The sequence below is a fragment of the Pituophis catenifer genome, unplaced genomic scaffold, assembly GCF_029215685.1.
Source record: "Pituophis catenifer annectens isolate HBS135680 unplaced genomic scaffold, rPitCat1.0.hap2 SCAF_1, whole genome shotgun sequence".
In the NCBI taxonomy this organism is placed as follows: domain Eukaryota; kingdom Metazoa; phylum Chordata; class Lepidosauria; order Squamata; family Colubridae; genus Pituophis; species Pituophis catenifer.
Window position 1 is genome coordinate 117,102,952 of NW_027256881.1, and position 20,364 is coordinate 117,123,315.

The 20,364-nt window shown below is 40.1% G+C and overlaps 1 protein-coding gene across 3 annotated transcripts in view; it reads right to left on the reverse strand.

The window, feature by feature from the left end:
* The window catches only part of CD109 (CD109 molecule), an 87,265-nt gene that overhangs the window by 16,935 nt on the left and 49,966 nt on the right, over positions 1–20,364 (reverse strand). Inside the window, exons 20-29 of one of the 3 annotated variants that reach the window (XM_070932903.1) lie at positions 12,564–12,677; positions 11,201–11,419; positions 10,118–10,256; positions 8,600–8,776; positions 6,966–7,047; positions 6,455–6,683; positions 4,687–4,852; positions 2,369–2,559; positions 299–454; positions 141–206 (exon numbers count right to left, since the gene is read on the reverse strand). In XM_070932903.1, the coding sequence (XP_070789004.1) occupies positions 141–206; positions 299–454; positions 2,369–2,559; positions 4,687–4,852; positions 6,455–6,683; positions 6,966–7,047; positions 8,600–8,776; positions 10,118–10,256; positions 11,201–11,419; positions 12,564–12,677 (1,539 nt within the window). The remainder of the gene's footprint in view (positions 1–140; positions 207–298; positions 455–2,368; positions 2,560–4,686; positions 4,853–6,454; positions 6,684–6,965; positions 7,048–8,599; positions 8,777–10,117; positions 10,257–11,200; positions 11,420–12,563; positions 12,678–20,364) is intronic. The other 2 variants (XM_070932904.1, XM_070932905.1) reach the window with 2 other exon arrangements.

Here is a 20,364-nt window from a genome sequence, read left to right on the forward strand (position 1 = left end):
GATTCTGAATCTAGTTTGTACTTAATATAATATTGACTCCACCCTTGATAATTCAAATATGATCCAACCAAATGGAGTATCTAATTCAATCCAAAATCCTTAGAGAAAGAAAAGAGACAAAAATGACTATATACGCCTACCTGAAAAATAGCAAAACCACGGCCATTTGCAGAAATTGTAATTCTAACAGGCTGTGCAGCTGGAAACTAAAAGAAATGGCAGATTTTATTATGGTCAAAAAAGCATTCCAAATTAGATGAATTTCCTGAAATCAGTTTTTTTAAAAAAAATTCAGTACCTCTTTGGTCTTGAGAACTAAACGGTTTTCATGATCAATTCGGAAAACCGTTGGATTTTCTTCCATGGATCCACTCACTGTAACATCTATTTCTGTCATAGAATCAGCTGTAAGTGTTGCAAAGGTACTCAAGGCTTGCAGAGCCACTATAGTGTCCTATCCAGAGAAGAAAGAACAGTTTTGTTAATATGAATATGAAGTAAGTAGGTCAACCAGGTTAGCAAGAGCACCTAATGAAGCCTGGTTGATTTCAAAAGCTAAGCAGGTACAGATCTGGCTAGTACTTAGATGAGAAGTCATTTGGAAATCCTGGAGCAGGGGTGTCAAACTCAGGGCCTGGGGGCCGGATCTGGTCTGCAGGGTGCTTAGATCTGGCACCCAGGGCTACCCTTGAAACATTGAAGGACTGGCCCATGGTGCCTCTGCCAGCAAAAACGGAGCTTGGGAGAGCCGCAGGTGGCCCTCCCCAGCTCTGTTTTCGCTGGCAGAGGATTGCAGGAAGCCGTTGCAGGCAAAAACAGAGCTCGGGAGCCAGTTTTTGCTAGCAGAGCGCTCAGACACCAAAGGCACCCTCAATATGAGTGATGTTGAACTGGCCATGCCCACCCTGGCCATGCCCCCTGTTGTGGCTCCGTTACCTGAGCCTGTGTCATCGGCAGGAGAGGACTCCGAGAGTGAAGGAGAGGAGTTGGCAAGGCCTCCCTCTCCAGGACCCTCCTCTTTGGCAATGCCTTCGGTGTCCGCCAAAGGGCAAGAGATAGGGCCGGGGCCAAGCATGTCCACGCAGCCACAGGTGGACAGTGATGAGAGTAATGAGTCTTGGCTGGATCCTTGACAGCGTCGCAGAGATAAGCGCACGCAACAGAAGAAAAGGCGTGCCCGAGATAAGGCTGAGTCACTGGACCACACCCCACAGGGTATAAAAGGGAGCGTGATGGCCAGTCAAGCCTTGTGATGAACAAAGCTGAAAGCTTCCACGCCATTCTGCATTGCCGGACTTTTGCTATAGACTTTGCTGGATTATCTTTGAACTTAATTCACTCTGTAATTATTGAACATTTTACTTTGATGCACCAGAAGCGGAGAGAAGTTATCTCTTCCCTTTGTGAGTAATAAACTCTTGGCAGGCAGCCATTAGGTTGCTGCCAAGTTCCGTTATCATAAGGAAAATGATTTTGTCGGCTGGTTTGGTTTTTAACTCTTGGACGTCTGTTGGTGTGTGTGCATGTGAGACGGGGACAGAACATCCCCCTGGCCCCACAAGATCAAATGCAACCCTCATGCGGCCCGCAATGAAATCAAGTTTGATCCCTGTCCTGGAGAAATAGGTTACGCTGAGATTTTTTTTAAAAAAAATCTTCACATATTCAGTCCAAATGCTCATTTAAGTATTGTGTTTTATTATTAGAAAGGGCAAAGTCAGCAGGTAGTCATTCATGACAGCAATTATAGTTTTATCTTGCAAGGCACACATTTGCTGACTCAGTAACTCTTACAGAAGTAGGACAGATGTAATTTATCATAATTGATTTGGTTTGGCTTAACACGATGCATGAGCTCAGTCAGTGGGCCTTTATCATCATATCAGAATCAGGCCTCTTTTGCTTCTCTAATAAAGCACATTTACAAAAAGCTTATCTTAGCAATGTGTATAACATTGCATAATAACCCATAACATTGCCTTGGTGTAAAGATATGAACTTAGTCTTCCCAAGCCAGAATTCAATTTTCTGACATTTTAAAATAGGATTGATGAATCAAATGCATCCATGGCTTTGGCCCATGTAGAAAATTAACTGAATCTTTGGAACGCACATAGAGTAGAATATTCTGGCTGGCTTTCCTTAGAGAATCGAAATCTTTTCTAATTGTTTTTTGAAACATGGATATATACACATTTCTGGCAATGCAGAAGGCCCTAAGTGAAAAGCTCATCAATCAAATTTCATATAGGGTTTGAGAGATTCCTGGTTCAAAATTTTAAATGAAAATAATATATTCCTAAGGCCATATAAAATTTTAATGATTAATTCCATAAATGAATTAGTTTTTTTTTGGATGATTTTTAACCTGTGTTGAAGAATAACCTCCCAGATGATTTCTTTGCTTGCTTAGCCATTTCATAATTGGAATCCCCTCTAATAGTCTTCGTTGAATAAAATGAGACAAGAGAGCATATCCTGCAACTTCAATATCTGCAGCACGTGGCTGCCAGGAACTGGAGAGTCCAGAAGATAGTGATGTCCAGAACCTTAATTCTCCTGGGAAGAAGAAAAACAGAAAGAAGCTTTCACGTCATAAGAAAAGTATACAACTTTGTAAGGTTGGAGAGTTTATTCTTCTAAAGCTTTTTTTTTTTTTTTTGAGCAGAGTGAAATCAATTACTTCTTAATCCTATAGTTTCTCATATTTAACGGTAATCATTCCCATCCATATCCCAAAATCAATTTCACATTTATCAAATTAATAAACTATAATTTGTTCTACTACATATAAAGTTTTTCTGTACTGTAGCTTTTGGCTGCTTGTCTTTTACTGGCTAGAAGTGAAACTGGCTGAAGAAATCCATTTCTGAATTACAACCCTCTCCTTTACTTTGGCCACACTGATGACTAGATGTTCAATTCAGTGTATAACATGGCTCCCAACTGGTGAATTTTTCTGCTTTTTTATTTTCAACCATGGCAGGAAAACAAGCACCAGTTATTTTTTCTTCCATCTTTAAGTCGCACTTAATAGTTTCATTTGGGCTAGAAGGAGAAACTTGGTAAAATTCTTGTCAATTTCACCCAGTGTAAAAACAAAGAAAGAAATGGCCAGTATGTCACAAACCATCTGCTGAATTTTAAAAAACAAACAACCAGGACACAGGAATGGTTGCTGAAGATAGTCGAACTCGCTGAGATAGTCAAATTGACCTATGTGTTTAGAAAAAATACTACCTATCTTTTTACTCTATTTTATTTTGTATTAATTTTCACTTTAAAACTTTCAGTGAGATTACAGTAAACAACAACAACACAACTATAGTTTCTCATCACTTGAGCTAAAAGGAGAAACTTGGCAGAATATTTGTTAGTTCAAACAAGCAAACAGAAAGAATACAAAATGGTGATCGAAGGAAAAAAAACGGAGTCTCACTAAGGACATGGATGTAATCCATCCTGTAACACACTTCAAGCATTTGGAACAGAGATATTTGTATAGGATAGAATGAAGCCCAGCAGGCAGATCAGACTTCCCTGCTTGTACAAGAAAAAGAGGAGAAAAGAAAACCACTAATTTTGATGCAATTTTGAAATCTCAGGTGGGGTTTGCCTTCTCAGGAGATAAGGGATCGGCTAAGGACAATATCATCTGTTCCAATCATCCCCAAACAGCAGTTGGTCCATTCTCATGTTGGGGCAAGCAAGAAGAGCAGACCAGATCATAATCAAACAAAACCCATTCCCACTATATATGTTTTCAGGCCTGCTTTTCACATCCATATTTCACGCCGGCTTTGTAGTTTACATTTGCTATTGCCAAAGTGGCCTCTAAATGCAAGAATGTTTGCTTATTAGAAATTTTTCCCTCCCTGCAGGTATGTCTTCATATCATTACATCCCACATATATAGTATATATGCTAATTGTACACGCTAACTGGAAATATGTTCTCTAAGACTTGATTGCTCCAAAAATATCCAGTGATATCAGCAGCAGTAGAGAAATACTCAGGTTTACAGAAGTCCCTAAAGAAAAAGGGACATTCTTATAGAAGGCAGCCAAAAATAGCCCAATGGGAAGTGCATATATCAGGATGGGAAACAAATACATTAATAAGAACATGACTGACTTGCAGAAATCCTGCTTAAGAATGTGGCAAAACAGGTGAGCGTGGAGGTTTGCTGTTCTTTCAGAATATGCGTTAGTAAAACCTGCATTTTGTGATAAATATTCTACATCAAAAAGAATATACAAATTATAAAGTGTTACTGTTGGAATGTGCCATTTAGAATCCAAATTATCAGATCCAATTGTTTACTCCGTTCTGTCTTACTAAATTTTAATAAGTGGCCAACTGAACAGCTAGGTACAGATTATAGGCTCAATGAATGTGATCTTCATTTTCTTTACAGAAGCAGAGATTTTTAATTTAAATTAATTAATTTAAATTAAGAGAAATTTTTAATTTAAATAGAGTCTATAAAACTGTGGAACTGAATTGAATTCCTGTAATTGAATTGTAACACTAGGCATTTTAAACATGACCATACATAACTTTTAACTAGATACTCACATCAACCCATTTTATGTTTCCTTTCTTTTATTCCATTGGCATATATTGCCTTAAGTGTAACTGCAATGTCAGATGACTCACCTAGGCATAAAGACTATTTTACACTACCTTGTCGTTCTGATCTCTCATTCAGTTTGTCGAGAGCTCCCTTTGCTGCTGTACTTTTGGCAAGTGATAATGCATAAGTCACAAGAGCCAGTGTATGATTATCCGATATGATGTTATTCAATTGAAATTCAAGAAAGCCCAGTGCTGTTTTTATAGGTTTATCATTCTGGAAAAAGAAATGTAACACCTTAAGAAATACTTTACAGTTAACCAGAGTAACTAGTAGTAGTCTTTATGGCAAACAGTTACATTGCAATTTTATATTCAAGATAAAAACATAATGCTAAAATGTGGGATGTGCTACAAAACATCACAGAATTGAGCAAGACACTATTAACTGGGGCCTCTAAATATGCTTGGGAGGAGTGGACTATAGATACTTTGAAGTTATGACCAACCTCAAAAAAGGGATTTACAATCCAACATCCATCTGTACCCTTCCCCCATGGTCAAGTGGCAACTGACCCACATTTTTGGCCATTGCAGCATCCCACAAACATGTGCTTACTTCCAGTTTCCAAAAAAAAATGTGTTTCCTTTAACGGCCACAATGTTCACCTAATGACTACTATAAAAAAATCATAAAATCAGGCATGGTTATGTGATGGCTTTATGACCATCGCAATTTACAACAGAAATTGTGGGCTCAATTATGGACGCAAGTCAAGGACTACCTGCATTGAAACCTTAAAAAGCAGAAGACAATTAGCAAGGAAACGTATTGTTATGAAGAGACCATATATTGTGATTTTCAAAATTCCATTTTTGCTTCCTGCCTTAATTTAGGGTCTAACAAAAACATCGGTATTACTGATGGCGGTGGCGATAACTGCAAGCCATATGCAGTTTGTATGTTTCTTTGCATTATAATCCCTCAAAATTGATTTGCAAAAGTGCCTTAGTAATAATATTCTTATGTTCCAATCATTCATATAACTATTAGGAGACACATAACTATTGACTTAGAATGAGATGATGCTGGAGGATTTTGAACTAACCTTGTTCCTGTTAGAATGCATATAGCAATACTATGGCTTCTACCTATTTCTGGGATCTACCTATATTTATCTTGGGCCAAGCCAAGTTGTTTAATTCCACACAAAAGAAAAGAGAAATTATTTCAGAAATGTAAATGTGAATCTATGCTATTATGTCATGCAGCATAACAATCAATGCCCAGGTGCTCCTTCATTACAAAATATTTTGAAAAGATATTTACTTACTAGGAGTGTGACCCTTTAGGAAACAAAAGTCAATTCATGCTGCAAAAAACTTTCCTATCCTATTCCACTTTGTAAAAGATAAAATTTCCCCTCCAAATAAAAAGCTTCCTGTTTCAGCACAACTGTTAATTAATCTCACCATTAATCAAGCAGAATACTGTTCTGCAAAGATAAAGCTTCATTTGAGAAGAACAACACATAATATACTAGCATAAGATGTTCCAGATTCAATTCCTGGCCTTTTTGAAGTAGAACTGGAAATAACTCCCAATTAAATCCGTGAGCTTTTGGCAATCAATATAGATCACCCTTCCTCTACTGAGCAGATGTTTTTATACACCCGTATTCCCATAAAACTAATCAGATGTGTAATCCAACACATCTGGAAGAAATCAGGTTGTGAAAATAGGATTGGTTGCCTGACTGAGAATACTACAACTTCAAATGCATTCTTTGGCATTATCCTAATTTAAAGCGCTAGCCTATATTGTAAACAGCTTTATGGTAATTTGTTTCAAATACATTAAGATCACTATCATTACTACCTCATTGAACTGATACTCTAATAGAGCAGTCAAGATATAAGCTGTCCGTGAAACAGAATCGCTAGTGCCTCCTTGAAGCTCAGTATGTAGAACTCGTCCAGGCTCCTCAAAATCTCCGCTTAATTTCTGATGACTGAGGATCCAAGCAGCTGTTCTCTCCGGGATATATGGATCAATATCAATGTATGGTCGTGCTTGAATGAAACTTCTTAATACAAAAGCTGATAACCTAGAATGAAAGTATAATGAAATTATACCTTTAAACATGTTTGCCCAAACTAATTCTTTCTATTAAACAATTGATTTAGATCAGTGTTTCTCAACCTGGGCTATGTTAAGATATGTGGACTTCAACTCCCAGAATTCCCCAGCCAGCAAGGCTTTTAATTTGGAGAAAATTGAGCTCAAAGGCTTACACAGCCCATTTTATGATGTGAATTTGTAATAAGTTATAATTTTAAAAATTATGAAAACTATATATTGGGTACTGTGCAACAATATAGGTACTCACCATGTACTCCCAGAGGGATCACTGTTTCCAAAGGCACTGAAAGAGCCATCAGGTCTTTTATAGAGAAGCTCTCTTTGATAACCTGAACAAATGAAATATGAGAAGCATTTTGAAAAAACTAAGTCTGAATTGTCAGGAGATGCAGTTCTGAAAGATTTATCCCTCACTGAAGCTAATAGCCTAATCTGCTAAAATCTACAAGGATTGAAGTTACTCAAACACTGTTTATATGTTCCCATTATGAAGTATAAACAACATAATACAGAGACAGGCAACTTCTGAGAGCTGGAGACTAAAATTTAGTTTCCCAACCTTCTGAATGTAACATCACCAGAAAGGGCATTTAAGGGATTAAGAGTGAGAATGGGAACAGAGGGAGGCAAAGACCTACTATTTCCTCTATTAACTTCATAAAACCTGACAAGTAATATGAAGTAATGCTATCCCAAAGTGGTCATTTTGCCAGGGAATATCAACGGCACCACTTCAGGCAATGAAAGGTCTACAGGTAAGATCCTGAAACATGGTCTGAAGCCTATAAGTAATAGGAGAATGAATAGGCCCATGACGAAACATAAAGCCAAATTTGTAAAAAACAACAACAACAACCACCTGGGGAACAGGTGGAAGGACTTTTTATAAAGAGAATATAAAGCTGAGAATAATAAAGCTTAAATTATTATTTAGCAAAACCTCAGGAAAGTGGGTGTATAACATTTAAGCTAAATTGGTTGTCTACTACGTATTGTGTACACATAATTCACAGTTAAGTATCAGCCTTAAAATGAGAAATAGAAAACAATTAAATGCTACTACTGTACCAATAATAACAAAGCCATTACTATTACTATTATTAGCCAACAATGCAAAGATGAATACTTGTTTTTAACATTAAAGGCAGTTTCTGTTTGTCTAGAAAATAATACAACGAACATGAATTATTTGAATGTTCTCAAAGAATATTAAACCCCAAACCAAGTAATGTTTAAGTGAAATAATAATTACTAAATTTCAATTTAGCATACTATTTTAAATAACTTTAATAAAACTAATGTTTGGAGAATTTTAACAAAACCATGGCAAAATAAATCAATCTACAGGGAGTGACAGACTGCTTGTAGACTTCAAAGAGGTTTTTAAAAAACAGATGTTCATCATTTTTGAAAATAACTGTGCAACTTTGGAGTAGCCAAAGTTCAAATGTCAGGTGAAATGTAACCCATGGAGTTAAAAAAAGCAAACAAAACTGTTTCTGTGGTTGGTAGCTTTTGTTCTATCTTTGTGGGAGACTGATCTGGGATGTCAGTCTAAATATAGTTATTCCTGGTATGATACTACCAAACTTAAACAAATTTAAACTAAAATTTAAAATGGGCCAGTTGTATTCAAAAGGCAACGATGTAGTCCAGGGACATCTTCAAGTCATATGGACTGTAACTTCATAACAATACAGAAATGAAACAACTATATGGAACCAGCTTCCTAAAGTAAGTTTTTAAAGTCTCTAATATTTATGCTACATAGTGTTAGAGTTTCTCTCAAACAAAACCTCCTTCAAGAATGAACAGCTGGTCTAAATGCTTTCAAAGGAATGCACATTGAATTGTATGTTCGTTACCCAAACATATCCTTACCTTCTCTCATATATGACACGATTTTTGATTTAAATTGGGTTTGGAGGTTGCCTGTTTTACTCAAATAATCCAGAATATAAATATTAGGTGCAAAGTTAATCATGTTTTGTTCCCCACAACCATAAGGCATCTTGACCAGTGACTCCAAACCACTGATAGAGGAACTAAGTTTGTCACCTGAAAGATAAAATTTGCAAGTCAGTGATGGAAGGGGCAACACTAACAAGTAAACATGTAAATAAAGACCAAAGGGGGGGGGGGAATTAAAATGTTCTATAACAAACTTTTTTAAAAAAATAAATAAATCTTTATTTACATTTCATTTAAAAAGAAAGGACAAACAACATAAAATGACAAACATAACCATACAACCATAAATATATGAACTTCCATATAGTACCCTAGTAAACACGTATTTGGTACTATAACTCTAAATTATATTCCGGAGAAGGCAGAACATCTTATATCTCTTAATGCGTCACTTAGGTCTATCCGACCACACTTGTCTTATATAGTATGTATTTCTCTTCCAATACCAGTCCTCATCTAATGTGGGTTATAAATTCCTCTTTTCTAACCATTTATAGAATTTGTCCCAAACTAAACCTACTTGTGTTTGCTCTCTATCCTGTAACTTTTTAGATAGCGTATCTGCTTCCGCACATTCCAAAAATTTTTTTATAATAGCCTCTTCTGTTGGGATATTTTGGTTCTTCCAAAATTGAGCGTATATCAGTCTCGCCACTGTAATGATATGTAATGCCAAATACCATAGGTCCTTTTTTATATTTTCCGGTTTGGAGCCGAGCAGGCATGTCTCTGGTTGCCAGTCAATCTTTAACACTAATATCTCGTATAATAACTAATATAACAAACTTTTTAATCAATTCTCTCAACCAGCTAGCTTGTTTTTAGGGTCAAAATCAATGTAAGTATTACCATGAAAACGTATTTTAATTATAAGCATCCCCAATCTAACTAGTCTCTTAATGTGTAGACTTCAATTTTCAGAGCACCCAGCCATGTGGCCGTTACTGAGAATTATGTGAATTGGGAAATTTACATGTCAATTCGGAAACGCTAGGGTACTATAGGAATCCTCCATTATGATACTGACATTCAACCATGGAAGATTAGAGCAAGAATAGATAACATCAGCATAACATCATAATTCTTTTTAAAAAAAAAAAAAATCTGCAAACAAAAGCAATAATATCAATAAAAAAGATATTCACATATGCAGCAGATTAAGAATGACATGTTAATTTAAGCAAGAGAACATTAGTGTTAGTAAACCAAAATGAAATAAACCAGTTACACAAACTGATATATAAAAGTATCTCAAGAATCATCTTTTCCATCCATACAATACACACACACACACACACACACACACACACAAGCAATTCTAAAATAACACTAGTAACTAAATAAATAGTTAAATAACTAACCTGATGATTCACCCAGCAATTAGAAATAGCTAAAAACTGTATTCCGAGGAAATACAGTTATGCTTACCAGTAACTGTAACTTGCACTCTTTCACTGCCAGGAACTACATCAGAGGGGAAATTGAAATTCAAAACTTCTGTAAGATTACTTCTTTTGGATAAGTCCAAAAGAACTGTCTCTGAGTAAGTTTGTTCTAATCCTTCAGCCTATTAAAAATAAACAAGTATTACACATGTAAACAATAATTGTTTATGTCCAAGAACCTAAGTTTTGATCACGTGTCCACTGGGATGCTCCAAGGGTTGTAGGCCTTAGGACAGGTTGTAAGTCACTTTTTTCAGTGCAATTGTAATTTCAAATGGTCCTTAAACAAATGGTTGTATATCAAGGACTACCTATATTAACCATTGATCCTCATTCTTCTATGAATTGCTCCAGGCCGTTTTTGAAGCCAAATCGAGCCAGTAACCAGCACAACATTTCATGCAGTACACATTTTATGAGGGAAAAGCTTTGTTTTTGAATGACTGTGGGGAAGGGGGAATATATTCCAAACACAGAAAGCCAACACACAAATTAAAATTCCTTTAATTTAATAGTCTCAATTTTTTCATCCCTTTTCATTCTGTCTATTAAAAGGTATAATTCAAAAATTTCTGAAGGAGCGCTGAGAACCATATTCAAGCAAATGAAAAATATTGCAAAAGTAAGCATTTTTTCATACACTCCTGTTTCAGAAACTTGAAAGATTTCATCACAACTGAATCTTATTATATATATATATATAAGTGTGGCTTTGTCCAGTTACTCATGGTCTATATCAGGAACTGGCAATATAGATTTCAAAAAGTCTGCCATCACCTCATTTGGCAAACCAGAAACCCTTGCCTTACTTAATAAAGTCTATAAGGAAATTTATCTAAAAACTGTGAAGCTGGTTTATTAAACCTTACTTCAAACAAGACCGTACCCCAACCCTCAGCTTCAAGGCAACCCCAATCTCATCTTCTTCAATATTTTATTGCAAGATTTTCTGACTTCTTTTTGAATGATCCATAGGCGCTTTTAAAAATGATCAAAATGGGACTTGGGTAAAAGCTTCTCATCTGTCCCAGAAAAAGATTCTTGAAATATGGCTCCTTTAAATTACCTTCACTAATAATCTCTGGAGAATAGCATCAGAAGCAATGGTTGATATTGCCGTCACTCTGATGGGAATTTCTCCAATCTGCTTTGGCATAATTGGAAAGAAGACAGTCTTCCCATCTTCACTTGGTATCCAAACAGTATGTTGGTTTCCAATGGCATTTATATCATTAGAGATAACAAAAATTTCAAAGCTATCACTTGTATCAAGGGTAACTGTCACCTACAAAACAGAAGTGGTTAGTTAATGTTTTGTTCTACTAGCACCAATAGTTAACACTATAACTACAGTATTGGAGCTGGGGGAATGAACAGAAGACTGAAAACCGTATTTTAAAAAGAGAGAAAGAAAACAAGATATCAGAGGAAAACTCCTTCTGGAAACAAAAATAAATATAGAATTACATCTGGAAGTTCCTAAACTTGGCAGAACATAAAAATGCTCCTACCAAAACACTGATAGATGTAAAGGATATGCACACCTGGGCTTGGCCATAACATTGCAGCATGAAGTGGCCAAAACAATTTGAGCCTCATTAAAGCTTCAATTGTAATTCAACATTTTGAGATAAGATAGAACTTAACTGTATTGTTCCCTAGAAGAAAAATGCCAGAATGAATAGCAGAGTAGGGATCGGAATGATTAATAATTACAAAGGAGCAGTTTATCTGGTTTAACTCTCAAGCTGCAATATTTGGGGAAGGGGAACTTGCTTTGTTCACATCTCTCTGTGCTCATCTTTAGTTCTGCTTATCTTAGAAGAATTTTGAAGTGCTTTACTGAGCTCTTTCAGAAGAGCAGAGGTAAAACTGACCCTTGTTATCAACCCTATTCTCTATGGATCTCTATTCCCAATTTCTCAAATCAAGCATCTGATGAGGAGGAGTACTTGAACAAACCAAGCTGTTTTCCATATCTGCCTCCAAACTAAATCCTCGGATTGATGCAAAATCCTAATATACGCATAAGTATAACTATGCTCATATTTTCTTTTAAACTAGGGAGATAACAATACAATCCCCTGAGCCAGGGGAGAGATTAAGTGTTCTATCGAGACACCTGGTCTACCCCAGCATGTGGGAGGGAGCACACTGCATCCCTTTGCTCAAGCTGATGAAGGGAGGAGAACTTGTGGCTCAGAGGTTAATACAACTGCCTAACATGCAGGAAACCCAAGTTCGAATCCAAGTAAGGGTATGGCTAGCTGATGAGAGCTAAATAGCTTGAAATAGATCTATACTAGTTTCCCTTTATTTCTTTATCAGCGATATGTATGTATGTATGTATGTATGTATGTATGTATGTATGTGTGTATGTGTGTGTATGAATGATATATGTATATAAAACAAAGTTTCAATATGTTTACCTCAGTGCTTTCTTTCAAATAATTGAAGATGTTTACTTCCAATATAAATTGTTCTCCTCTTATGACACTAGGAGGAAGGTTTAAGGAAACAAAAAAAGGCTGGAAGACTTCTAACTGAAAAACAAAAGTTATACATGATGAAATTTGTTAATCGAGAATTAGAGATTTGAAGATCAGGGAGGAGAACACTTCCCTGTTTTTGAAGAGTTTTCTCTGAAAAAATGGAAAATTCTGAGAAAAGGATTATAAAATATATCCTAGCTTTTACATTGTACCTAAAAAGACAAAGAGATTAAATATATTTGGCATGCTTTGAAATATGCATGCCCAATAAATTAGTTAAGAGATAGAGAAGCTTGCTTCAAATTCTCAATTTTCAGACATCAAAAATAGGAAGAATCAAGTGAAGCAGAAACAGCTGGTAATGATTATAATTAGTTGGTGCTCCATGTTACAAAAATATATCCCGTTTCTCAACTTCTTTTCTGAAAAGTAGTGCTTTCTATATCTGTTTGAGGCACAAGAAGTCAAAGTATAAAATATGCAAGCTTACTTCATTTCAGTACTGATGGCATTGACTTTTTCTCTAAAAGAGCAAAGATAAGTGCTACATTCCTTAAAGTTCAGCAGCTCTTCAGCATTACTTGTACTCTAAGTGAGATCATGATGCTTACAACCCACCTCTTCAAGATGAATATATTGCATTTTTTCCTCATGCCAAAATATGAAATAATAATGAGATCTATGAGATCTCAGACATGAGCTGAAATTAAAGAATTATTTCCCACATATTTCCAAGGTTCCAATTAGCATTTGGACTGGCTATGTATTTATAAAGCAAATAGTCAAGTGGTTAGCAGAGTGATGAATGTAGAGGGAGATGAAGTTCAAAGAGGGAAGCCCATCTGTATATGCAACTCTTGATTAAAACTTATGACTCATATGATATTCACAGTATAGTCTTCATCTGCATTACACCTTTCTTCTCCTGCCTTATCTTTACATATTTAAATCCTTCATCAGCTAAGGCAGTCTGTGCATCTGATTAAAAGTTGCTACCAGACACTCTCAGATTTTGAGAGAGAAAGATCTGCAAGGCAACTTAGCAGGAAAATAAATGGGATGGATTAGATTATAGCAAAGCAAAATTAAACCACACAAAAGTAATTTCTGTGCTTGGAGCCTCACAGCACCAAGCTGATACTATTCCCATGTCATCTGAGAAGCCCTGGAGGAGGAGCCAAGAATATAGAATATTGCAGATCTTGTAGAGAATGGGCATTGGTCTTACCTTAAATGCCAGATTTCTTGAGGGGGGTGACATTGTCCAGATGAGGGTTGTATCAGTCGGATCTGATGCTGGCTGAGTCATAATTTTTGACCACTCCCCTTGCTCCGCCCCTTTCATGCTCAGTTTTGACGAAGGAAGGCCACCAGAAGTATCTCCAACAGGAACCACCGTTATCAGGAGGAAGTAAATCGGTCCAACGGGACAACTGGAAAAAAACTACTGAACAAGAACAATAAACTGTACAGGCACTGAGACAGAGGGAGGGGCTGGACAATGTCACCCCCCTCAAGAAATCTGGCATTTAAGGTAAGACCAATGCCCAATTTCCTTGATGAGGGTGTGACATTGTCCAGATGAGGGACATACCAAAGATTTGGCTGTCTCAAGGGCGGGATGTCGAAGGGCCTGGAGAGACCCTCGCACGATGCACCTGCTGCAAAACCCTCCTGCCAAATGACGCTTCAGCAGAAGCAAAGGTATCTATCTTGTAATGACGAATAAATGGCGAGGGGGTAGACCAGGTGGCTGCCCTACATACCTCCTCAAGGGAGGCCTGAGTCGCCCAAGCTGCTGAGGTAGCAGCACTCCTAGTGGAGTGGGCAGTAATGCTATTGGGAACAGGAATCGCCTGGGCCTGATATGCCGAGGCGATGCAAGCCCTGATCCATCTACCAATTGTGGCAGAAGAGACTTTGAGCCCTAGGGAGCCTGGCAAAAAGGAAACAAACAAAGCCTCTGACTTCCTGAAGGGAGCAGTCCTTTTGATATAAATCTTTAGGGCCCTCCGTACATCTAAGGTATGCCACCTTCGTTCCAAGGCATGAGAGGGCCGGGGACAGAAATTGGGCAAAATAACCTCTTGGGCCCTGTGAAAGGGGGAATTAACCTTGGGAATAAAGGAAGGGTCCAATCTCAAAATAACTGTGTCCGGCCGGAAAACACAGAGATCCTCCCTAACTGAGAGGGCTGCCAGCTCCGAAATGCGACGGGCTGAAGTTATGGCTATAAGGAAAACCACCTTAAGGGTGAGAAAGCGAAGGTGAACCGTACGGAGGGGTTCAAAGGGAGTCTCAGTTAAAGCGTTAAGGACCTTGGGCAAATCCCAAGTAGGGTATCTATGAATCGAGGAGGGCCGCAAGAGCCTGGCTCCTCGCAGGAACTTTTTTATCACAGGGTGCTGAGTGAGTGGTCGGCCGGATGGACTGGACAAGGCCGTAGACAGAGCCGCCACATGTCTCCGAAGGGTACTATGGGCCAGACCACGGTCAAACCCATCTCTGAGGAACTCCAAGATCTGGGCAGGTGAGGCTGAAACAGGATCTATCTGCCGGGAGCGGCACCACCTATAAAAGGCGAGCCAGGAGATATTGTAGAGTCTGACTGTGGATTTACGTCTGCAGGCTTGAACAATGTGAATCACCCTATCTGAATAATTGTCCTGCCTTAGACGGGCCCCTTCAAGCGCCATGCAGTCAGTTGGAGCCACTGAGGGTCCGGATGAAGAAGGTTCCCCTGACGCAGGACAATCTCGTCTGGTGGAATTCTCCAAGGGTGAAATGTGGAGAGACTGACCAGGTCTGCGAACCACGGACGGCGTGGCCAGTGGGGAGCCACGAGGATAATTTCTGCTCTGTCGGCGATGACCTTCCGAATCAGGGCCGGAATCAGAGGCAGCGGTGGAAAGGCATAGTGAAGACCCGGCGGCCAGGTGAGACGGAGAGCGTTGACCCCTTCCGCCCCTGGCGTCGGGAACCTCGAGAAGAAGCGAGGAAGCTGATTGTTCAGGTGTGTGGCGAAGAGATCTATGGCTGGGATGCCGAACCTGTTGCAAATCTGATGAAATATGTCGGGATGAATCTGCCACTCGCTGTTGTCCACCTCTGTCCTGCTCAGGAAATCCGCCTGTGTGTTTTCCGACCCCGCAATGTGGTCCGCTCTGATGGAGAGGAGGTGTTGTTCTGCCCACTTGCCCAGGCGAAATGATTCCTCCATGAGGCGCTTTGAGTGGGTGCCCCCTTGACGGTTGACATGTGCCTTCGCCGCTATATTGTCTGTCAACACCAGAACATGACGGTGTTGCACGAACCGGTGAAAGTGCGTGAGAGCGAGACGAATGGCCTTCAGCTCCAGCCAGTTGATAGAGTTGGCGAGGTCTGATGCAGACCAACGGCCCTGAGCCACGTGTGATGCAAGATGAGCCCCCCATCCGTGAAGGCTGGCGTCTGTAGTGAGTACAAGTCGGACGTGATTCATGAAAAGACACCCCTTGTCGAGAGAAGGCGATGTCCACCAACCTAGCGATCGCCTGACTGAGAGTGGAACTTTGACTGTTGACATGGTGTGAGCTTGGCGTTTCTTTTGAAAAGGAAGCAGGAACCACTGCAAGTGGCGAGCGTGAAGGTGTGCCCATGGGACGATCTGGACGCAGGAGACCATCTTGCCTAAGAGCTTGGATAGAGTGGCCAATGGAACTGATGGAGTTCTGCGAATGAGAGCTACTAGGTCCCTGATGTCTGACCGTCGTTCCAAGGTTAGGTAGACGGTCCCCTGGGCTGCGTCTATGATGGCGCCAAGATGTGTGATCCTGGTGACTGGCACTAACTGACTTTTTTTGTAGTTGACCAAGAACCCATGGTCGTTCAGGGTTTGAATCGTGAGGTGTAGGTCGTGTAAGGCTTGCTCTTGAGAGTGAGCCTGAATCAGAATATCGTCCAGGTAAGCCTGGATCCTTACCGGTTGTTGTCTCAGGTGAGCCGCCACCACCGCCAGGACCTTTGTGAAGACCCTTGGTGCAGATGCCAGTCCGAAGGGAAGAGCCCGGTATTGAAAATGCTTTCCTGCATAGCTGAATCGGAGATACTGTCGATGCTTTGGCAGGATGGGAATGTGAAGATAAGCCTCCATGAGGTCTATGGAAACTAGAAAATCGTTGGGACGAATCCCTTGAAGAATAGAGGTTAGTGAACACATTTTGAATCTGCGATACACTATGTATGAGTTGAGATTTTTTAAGTCCAGAATGGCTCTCCACCCCCCTGACCGCTTTGGAACTACGAACAGGATGGAATAATACCCCTGTTTCCATTGATCGTGGGGGACCTCCTCTATGGCGTGAATCTGTAGTAGGTGCTGAACTGCTTGGTTCATTAATTGACGTCTGGATTCGCTTTTGGAAGTTGGACATTGAAGAAAGCGGGTTGGAGGCCTGGAGAGAAATTCCAGGGGGAGGCCGAATTTCACAACTGAAAGAACCCAAAGGTCTGAAGATGACCTTTCCCACCTGTCCGCAAAGAGGGACAGGCGACCCCCTACTGGAGGATTTGGTAGTGAGTCACTTACGACTGCGGGACTGGCGGAAACCAGAACCCCGAAAGGACCGTTTGGGCTGGAATTGTCTGCTCTTGTCCCGAAAATATTGACGGTCCGAGGATCGATAGGATCCCTGAAGATATTCCTGCCTGGAGGGGCCTCCCTGGGGGTAGGAACGAAAGGAAGGCCTTCTGTAATATGGAGAGGGTCTTCCTTCAGCCCGTTTGTATGTTGAGGGCAAAATTTTTCGCTTGTCCCGTGTCTCTACAAGAAGAGGGTCAAGTGATTCCCCAAATAGTTTGTTTGCAGAATATGGAGCTGCAGCCAAGCGCCATTTGGCCTTAAGGTCAGCAGGCCATTGGCGAAGCCAGAGCATCCTGCGGGCTGAAACTGTAGAGGCTAAGGCTCTGGATGCAAATTTGGCTGAATTCAAGGTTGCATCAGCCGAAAATTGAGTGGCAGCAATGATTTTATTAATATCCTGATGAAGGCGAACCTCACTGGGGGGTACCCTTGCCTGTAACTGTTGAAGCCAAAGGATGGTAGTTCTATTAAAAAATGAGGCTGATGAAGCTGATTGAATTGCCCATGCCGAGGCCTGATGGTTCTTTTTAAACAGAAATTCTAACTTTTTGTCTTCTGGCCTTAGACCTTCAGAAGTATCCCCAGTTACGTATGAAGAAGAAGAGGAAAGGGCCGCTACAGGACTGTCTACAGGTGGAACTTGCAAGAGTTGAGCAAACTTTGGAGCAACAGCATAATATTTCTTATCTGAACCATGTGCAGATGCCATGGTTGCAGGCCCAGCCCACTGTTTCTTTACCACATCTATGAACAGTTGTGGAGTTGGTACATAACAAAGTTCAGGGGGGGGCTCAGAAAAAGGTCCCTGTAGTCCACCCTTTTGAGCCTCCTGCATCTCTTGAAAGTATTCATCTTCCTTTAAGGCGGCTGTTAAGCGAGCCTTATGCAATAAAGACTTGAATTTATTGGGGGGAAATAATCCTGTAAAGGCAGGTTGATCTTGGATTATCCCCTCATCATCTGATAGGTCAGAATGTCTCTCTTCCTCAAACACAAAGGCTTCACTAACTCTGGAGGCTGCAGGAGAATGAGAGCCAGTAAGACTTACTGCAGGAGAAATTCTAATACAGGCAGATCGCTCTGAAATAGCAGAGCCAGAGTGGTGACCATGAATATTGGCTGCCATTCTAGAAGCAATGGCCTGTTCAATCAGAATTCTCAATCCTTCTGGCACATTTTTTAAAGGATCTTCGGGGGTTAGCACAGGCATAGAGGATTCACCTGTTGAAGCAGCTGCAGCTGCATGGCCACCAAATACAGGAGTTGCAGGGGTCATTAATTGACTTGCAAAGGGGTTTTGCAAATTGCTTTGGTCTTGTTGAAGAACAGAACCCTCTCCCTCCGAAGACCAGGCCTGGCTAACAGTTGAAATGGGAGGAGGGGGGGTAGATGGGGGGGGGGTCCCCTTACCAGGCTCAGTTGCAGGCACCTCACTAACTTGCTTTTCTAGAGATTTATGCCTCTTTGTTAAATCCTTCTCCTCAGGTTTAGAAAGGTGCTTACGTTTGGAAGTTGATTTCTTCCCAGTGTACATAGTATTTTCCTCCCCATGGGAAGAGCGATCTGCCATCTTTAGTATACTCACTGCGACCACGATGTCGACTGGAGAAATAGCTTTTGGTTTCAGTTTCGCCACGTGGTTGAAATTTGAGATGGCAACGACTCTGGCGTTAAGCACGATGGCTGCCAGGTCACACGTGAGCAGGAGGAAACTCTGCTCCGGAGGTATCTGTCTAGGCAAGCCTAGAAACGGACCTCCTCAGCGCCCCCACAGCCACGATGAGAAAAATACTGGCTGGAAATGCCACAGGGGGAGGCAAGAAGAAGCTTGCTGCCCCCCCCCCAAACTTGCAGACTCGTTGGTGGCAAAGCGGCAAAAATTTTTCTTTTTAAAATTGCCGCGGCGCTTCAATTAACCGCTCTACAGCTGATCAGCGGTTTTGGGATCGCTGTAGCGTGGGCGGCGGCCCGATTTGGTGATTTCCCTTAAAATTAGGGAATCGCTATTATTGTTGGTGGTATTGTGGTCTAGGGCCCCTTAAACAATCGTTGGTGGGATAGATCAAAAAAATCCCCCCCAAAAAAGACAGGAAAAAGAAAAAGGAAAAAAGTTCCCTTTTAAAATGGGGCTTTCAAAATGGCCGCCGCCAGGAGCGAAGCAAAGCCTGCAGCTTAGGACGCTCTAGTAAGGCAAAACCGGCAGGCTACAATAGAAGGGGGGGAAAAAAATTTAAAGGGGAAGTAACAATTTTAAACTAGAGAAAATAAAAGGTGGTCAAAAAGACTTACAATTCTGTGAAATTGAACAGACCTGGGCTGTATAGCCAGATCTGTAGGAGATGTTTCTCTCAGGCCGACTGAGTCTAAACTGAGCATGAAAGGGGCGGAGCAAGGGGAGTGGTCAAAAATTATGACTCAGCCAGCATCAGATCCGACTGATACAACCCTCATCTGGACAATGTCACACCCTCATCAAGGAAATCATGAAGCCTTCTCTATTTTTAAGGCAACAAAAAGTTAACTTTACTGTGAAAACACTTTGGTTGTTGACTCGCCAACCCTTTTTCTTATATTGGACTGCCCTCTACAGTCTTGCAATGTTCTAGTTGCTTTACTAGTTTTGCTTTTCTAGACTTCTAGATTTTTCTAGACACAACATACCAAAAGCTCTTCTCAGCAATTTGCTGTGCTCCCCTCATCTTGTTTCACCCTCTCTACAATTTCAGTAGAGATTGACAGAGTTTGCTGAGCTACAGTATGCTGGGACAGATTCCTATGGAAGTGGGTTTGAAAAATCCACCAAAATAGATCCACCAGTGCACTGAAAACAATGTTACATTAAATCAGCTAGCATCTTTTCACTCTTTGCTAAATGTCCATAATCTCTATAAAAAGCAGAAGAGTCATTATGTCCAACTACCCAATACTATTAATATATGACTGAAGCTCTCACTATTTCAATATGATTGAGTTTCACTTAAGGAATTTTCTCTTATGTGACTCTGTCCTCCAGGTCCTTGGAACATGCAAATTAATCTTTGAATTATTGGAAAGATGTTTGAAATGTCCCAGCTTCTATATTATGCTAAAATATAACATCTGAAAATTATCTTATTT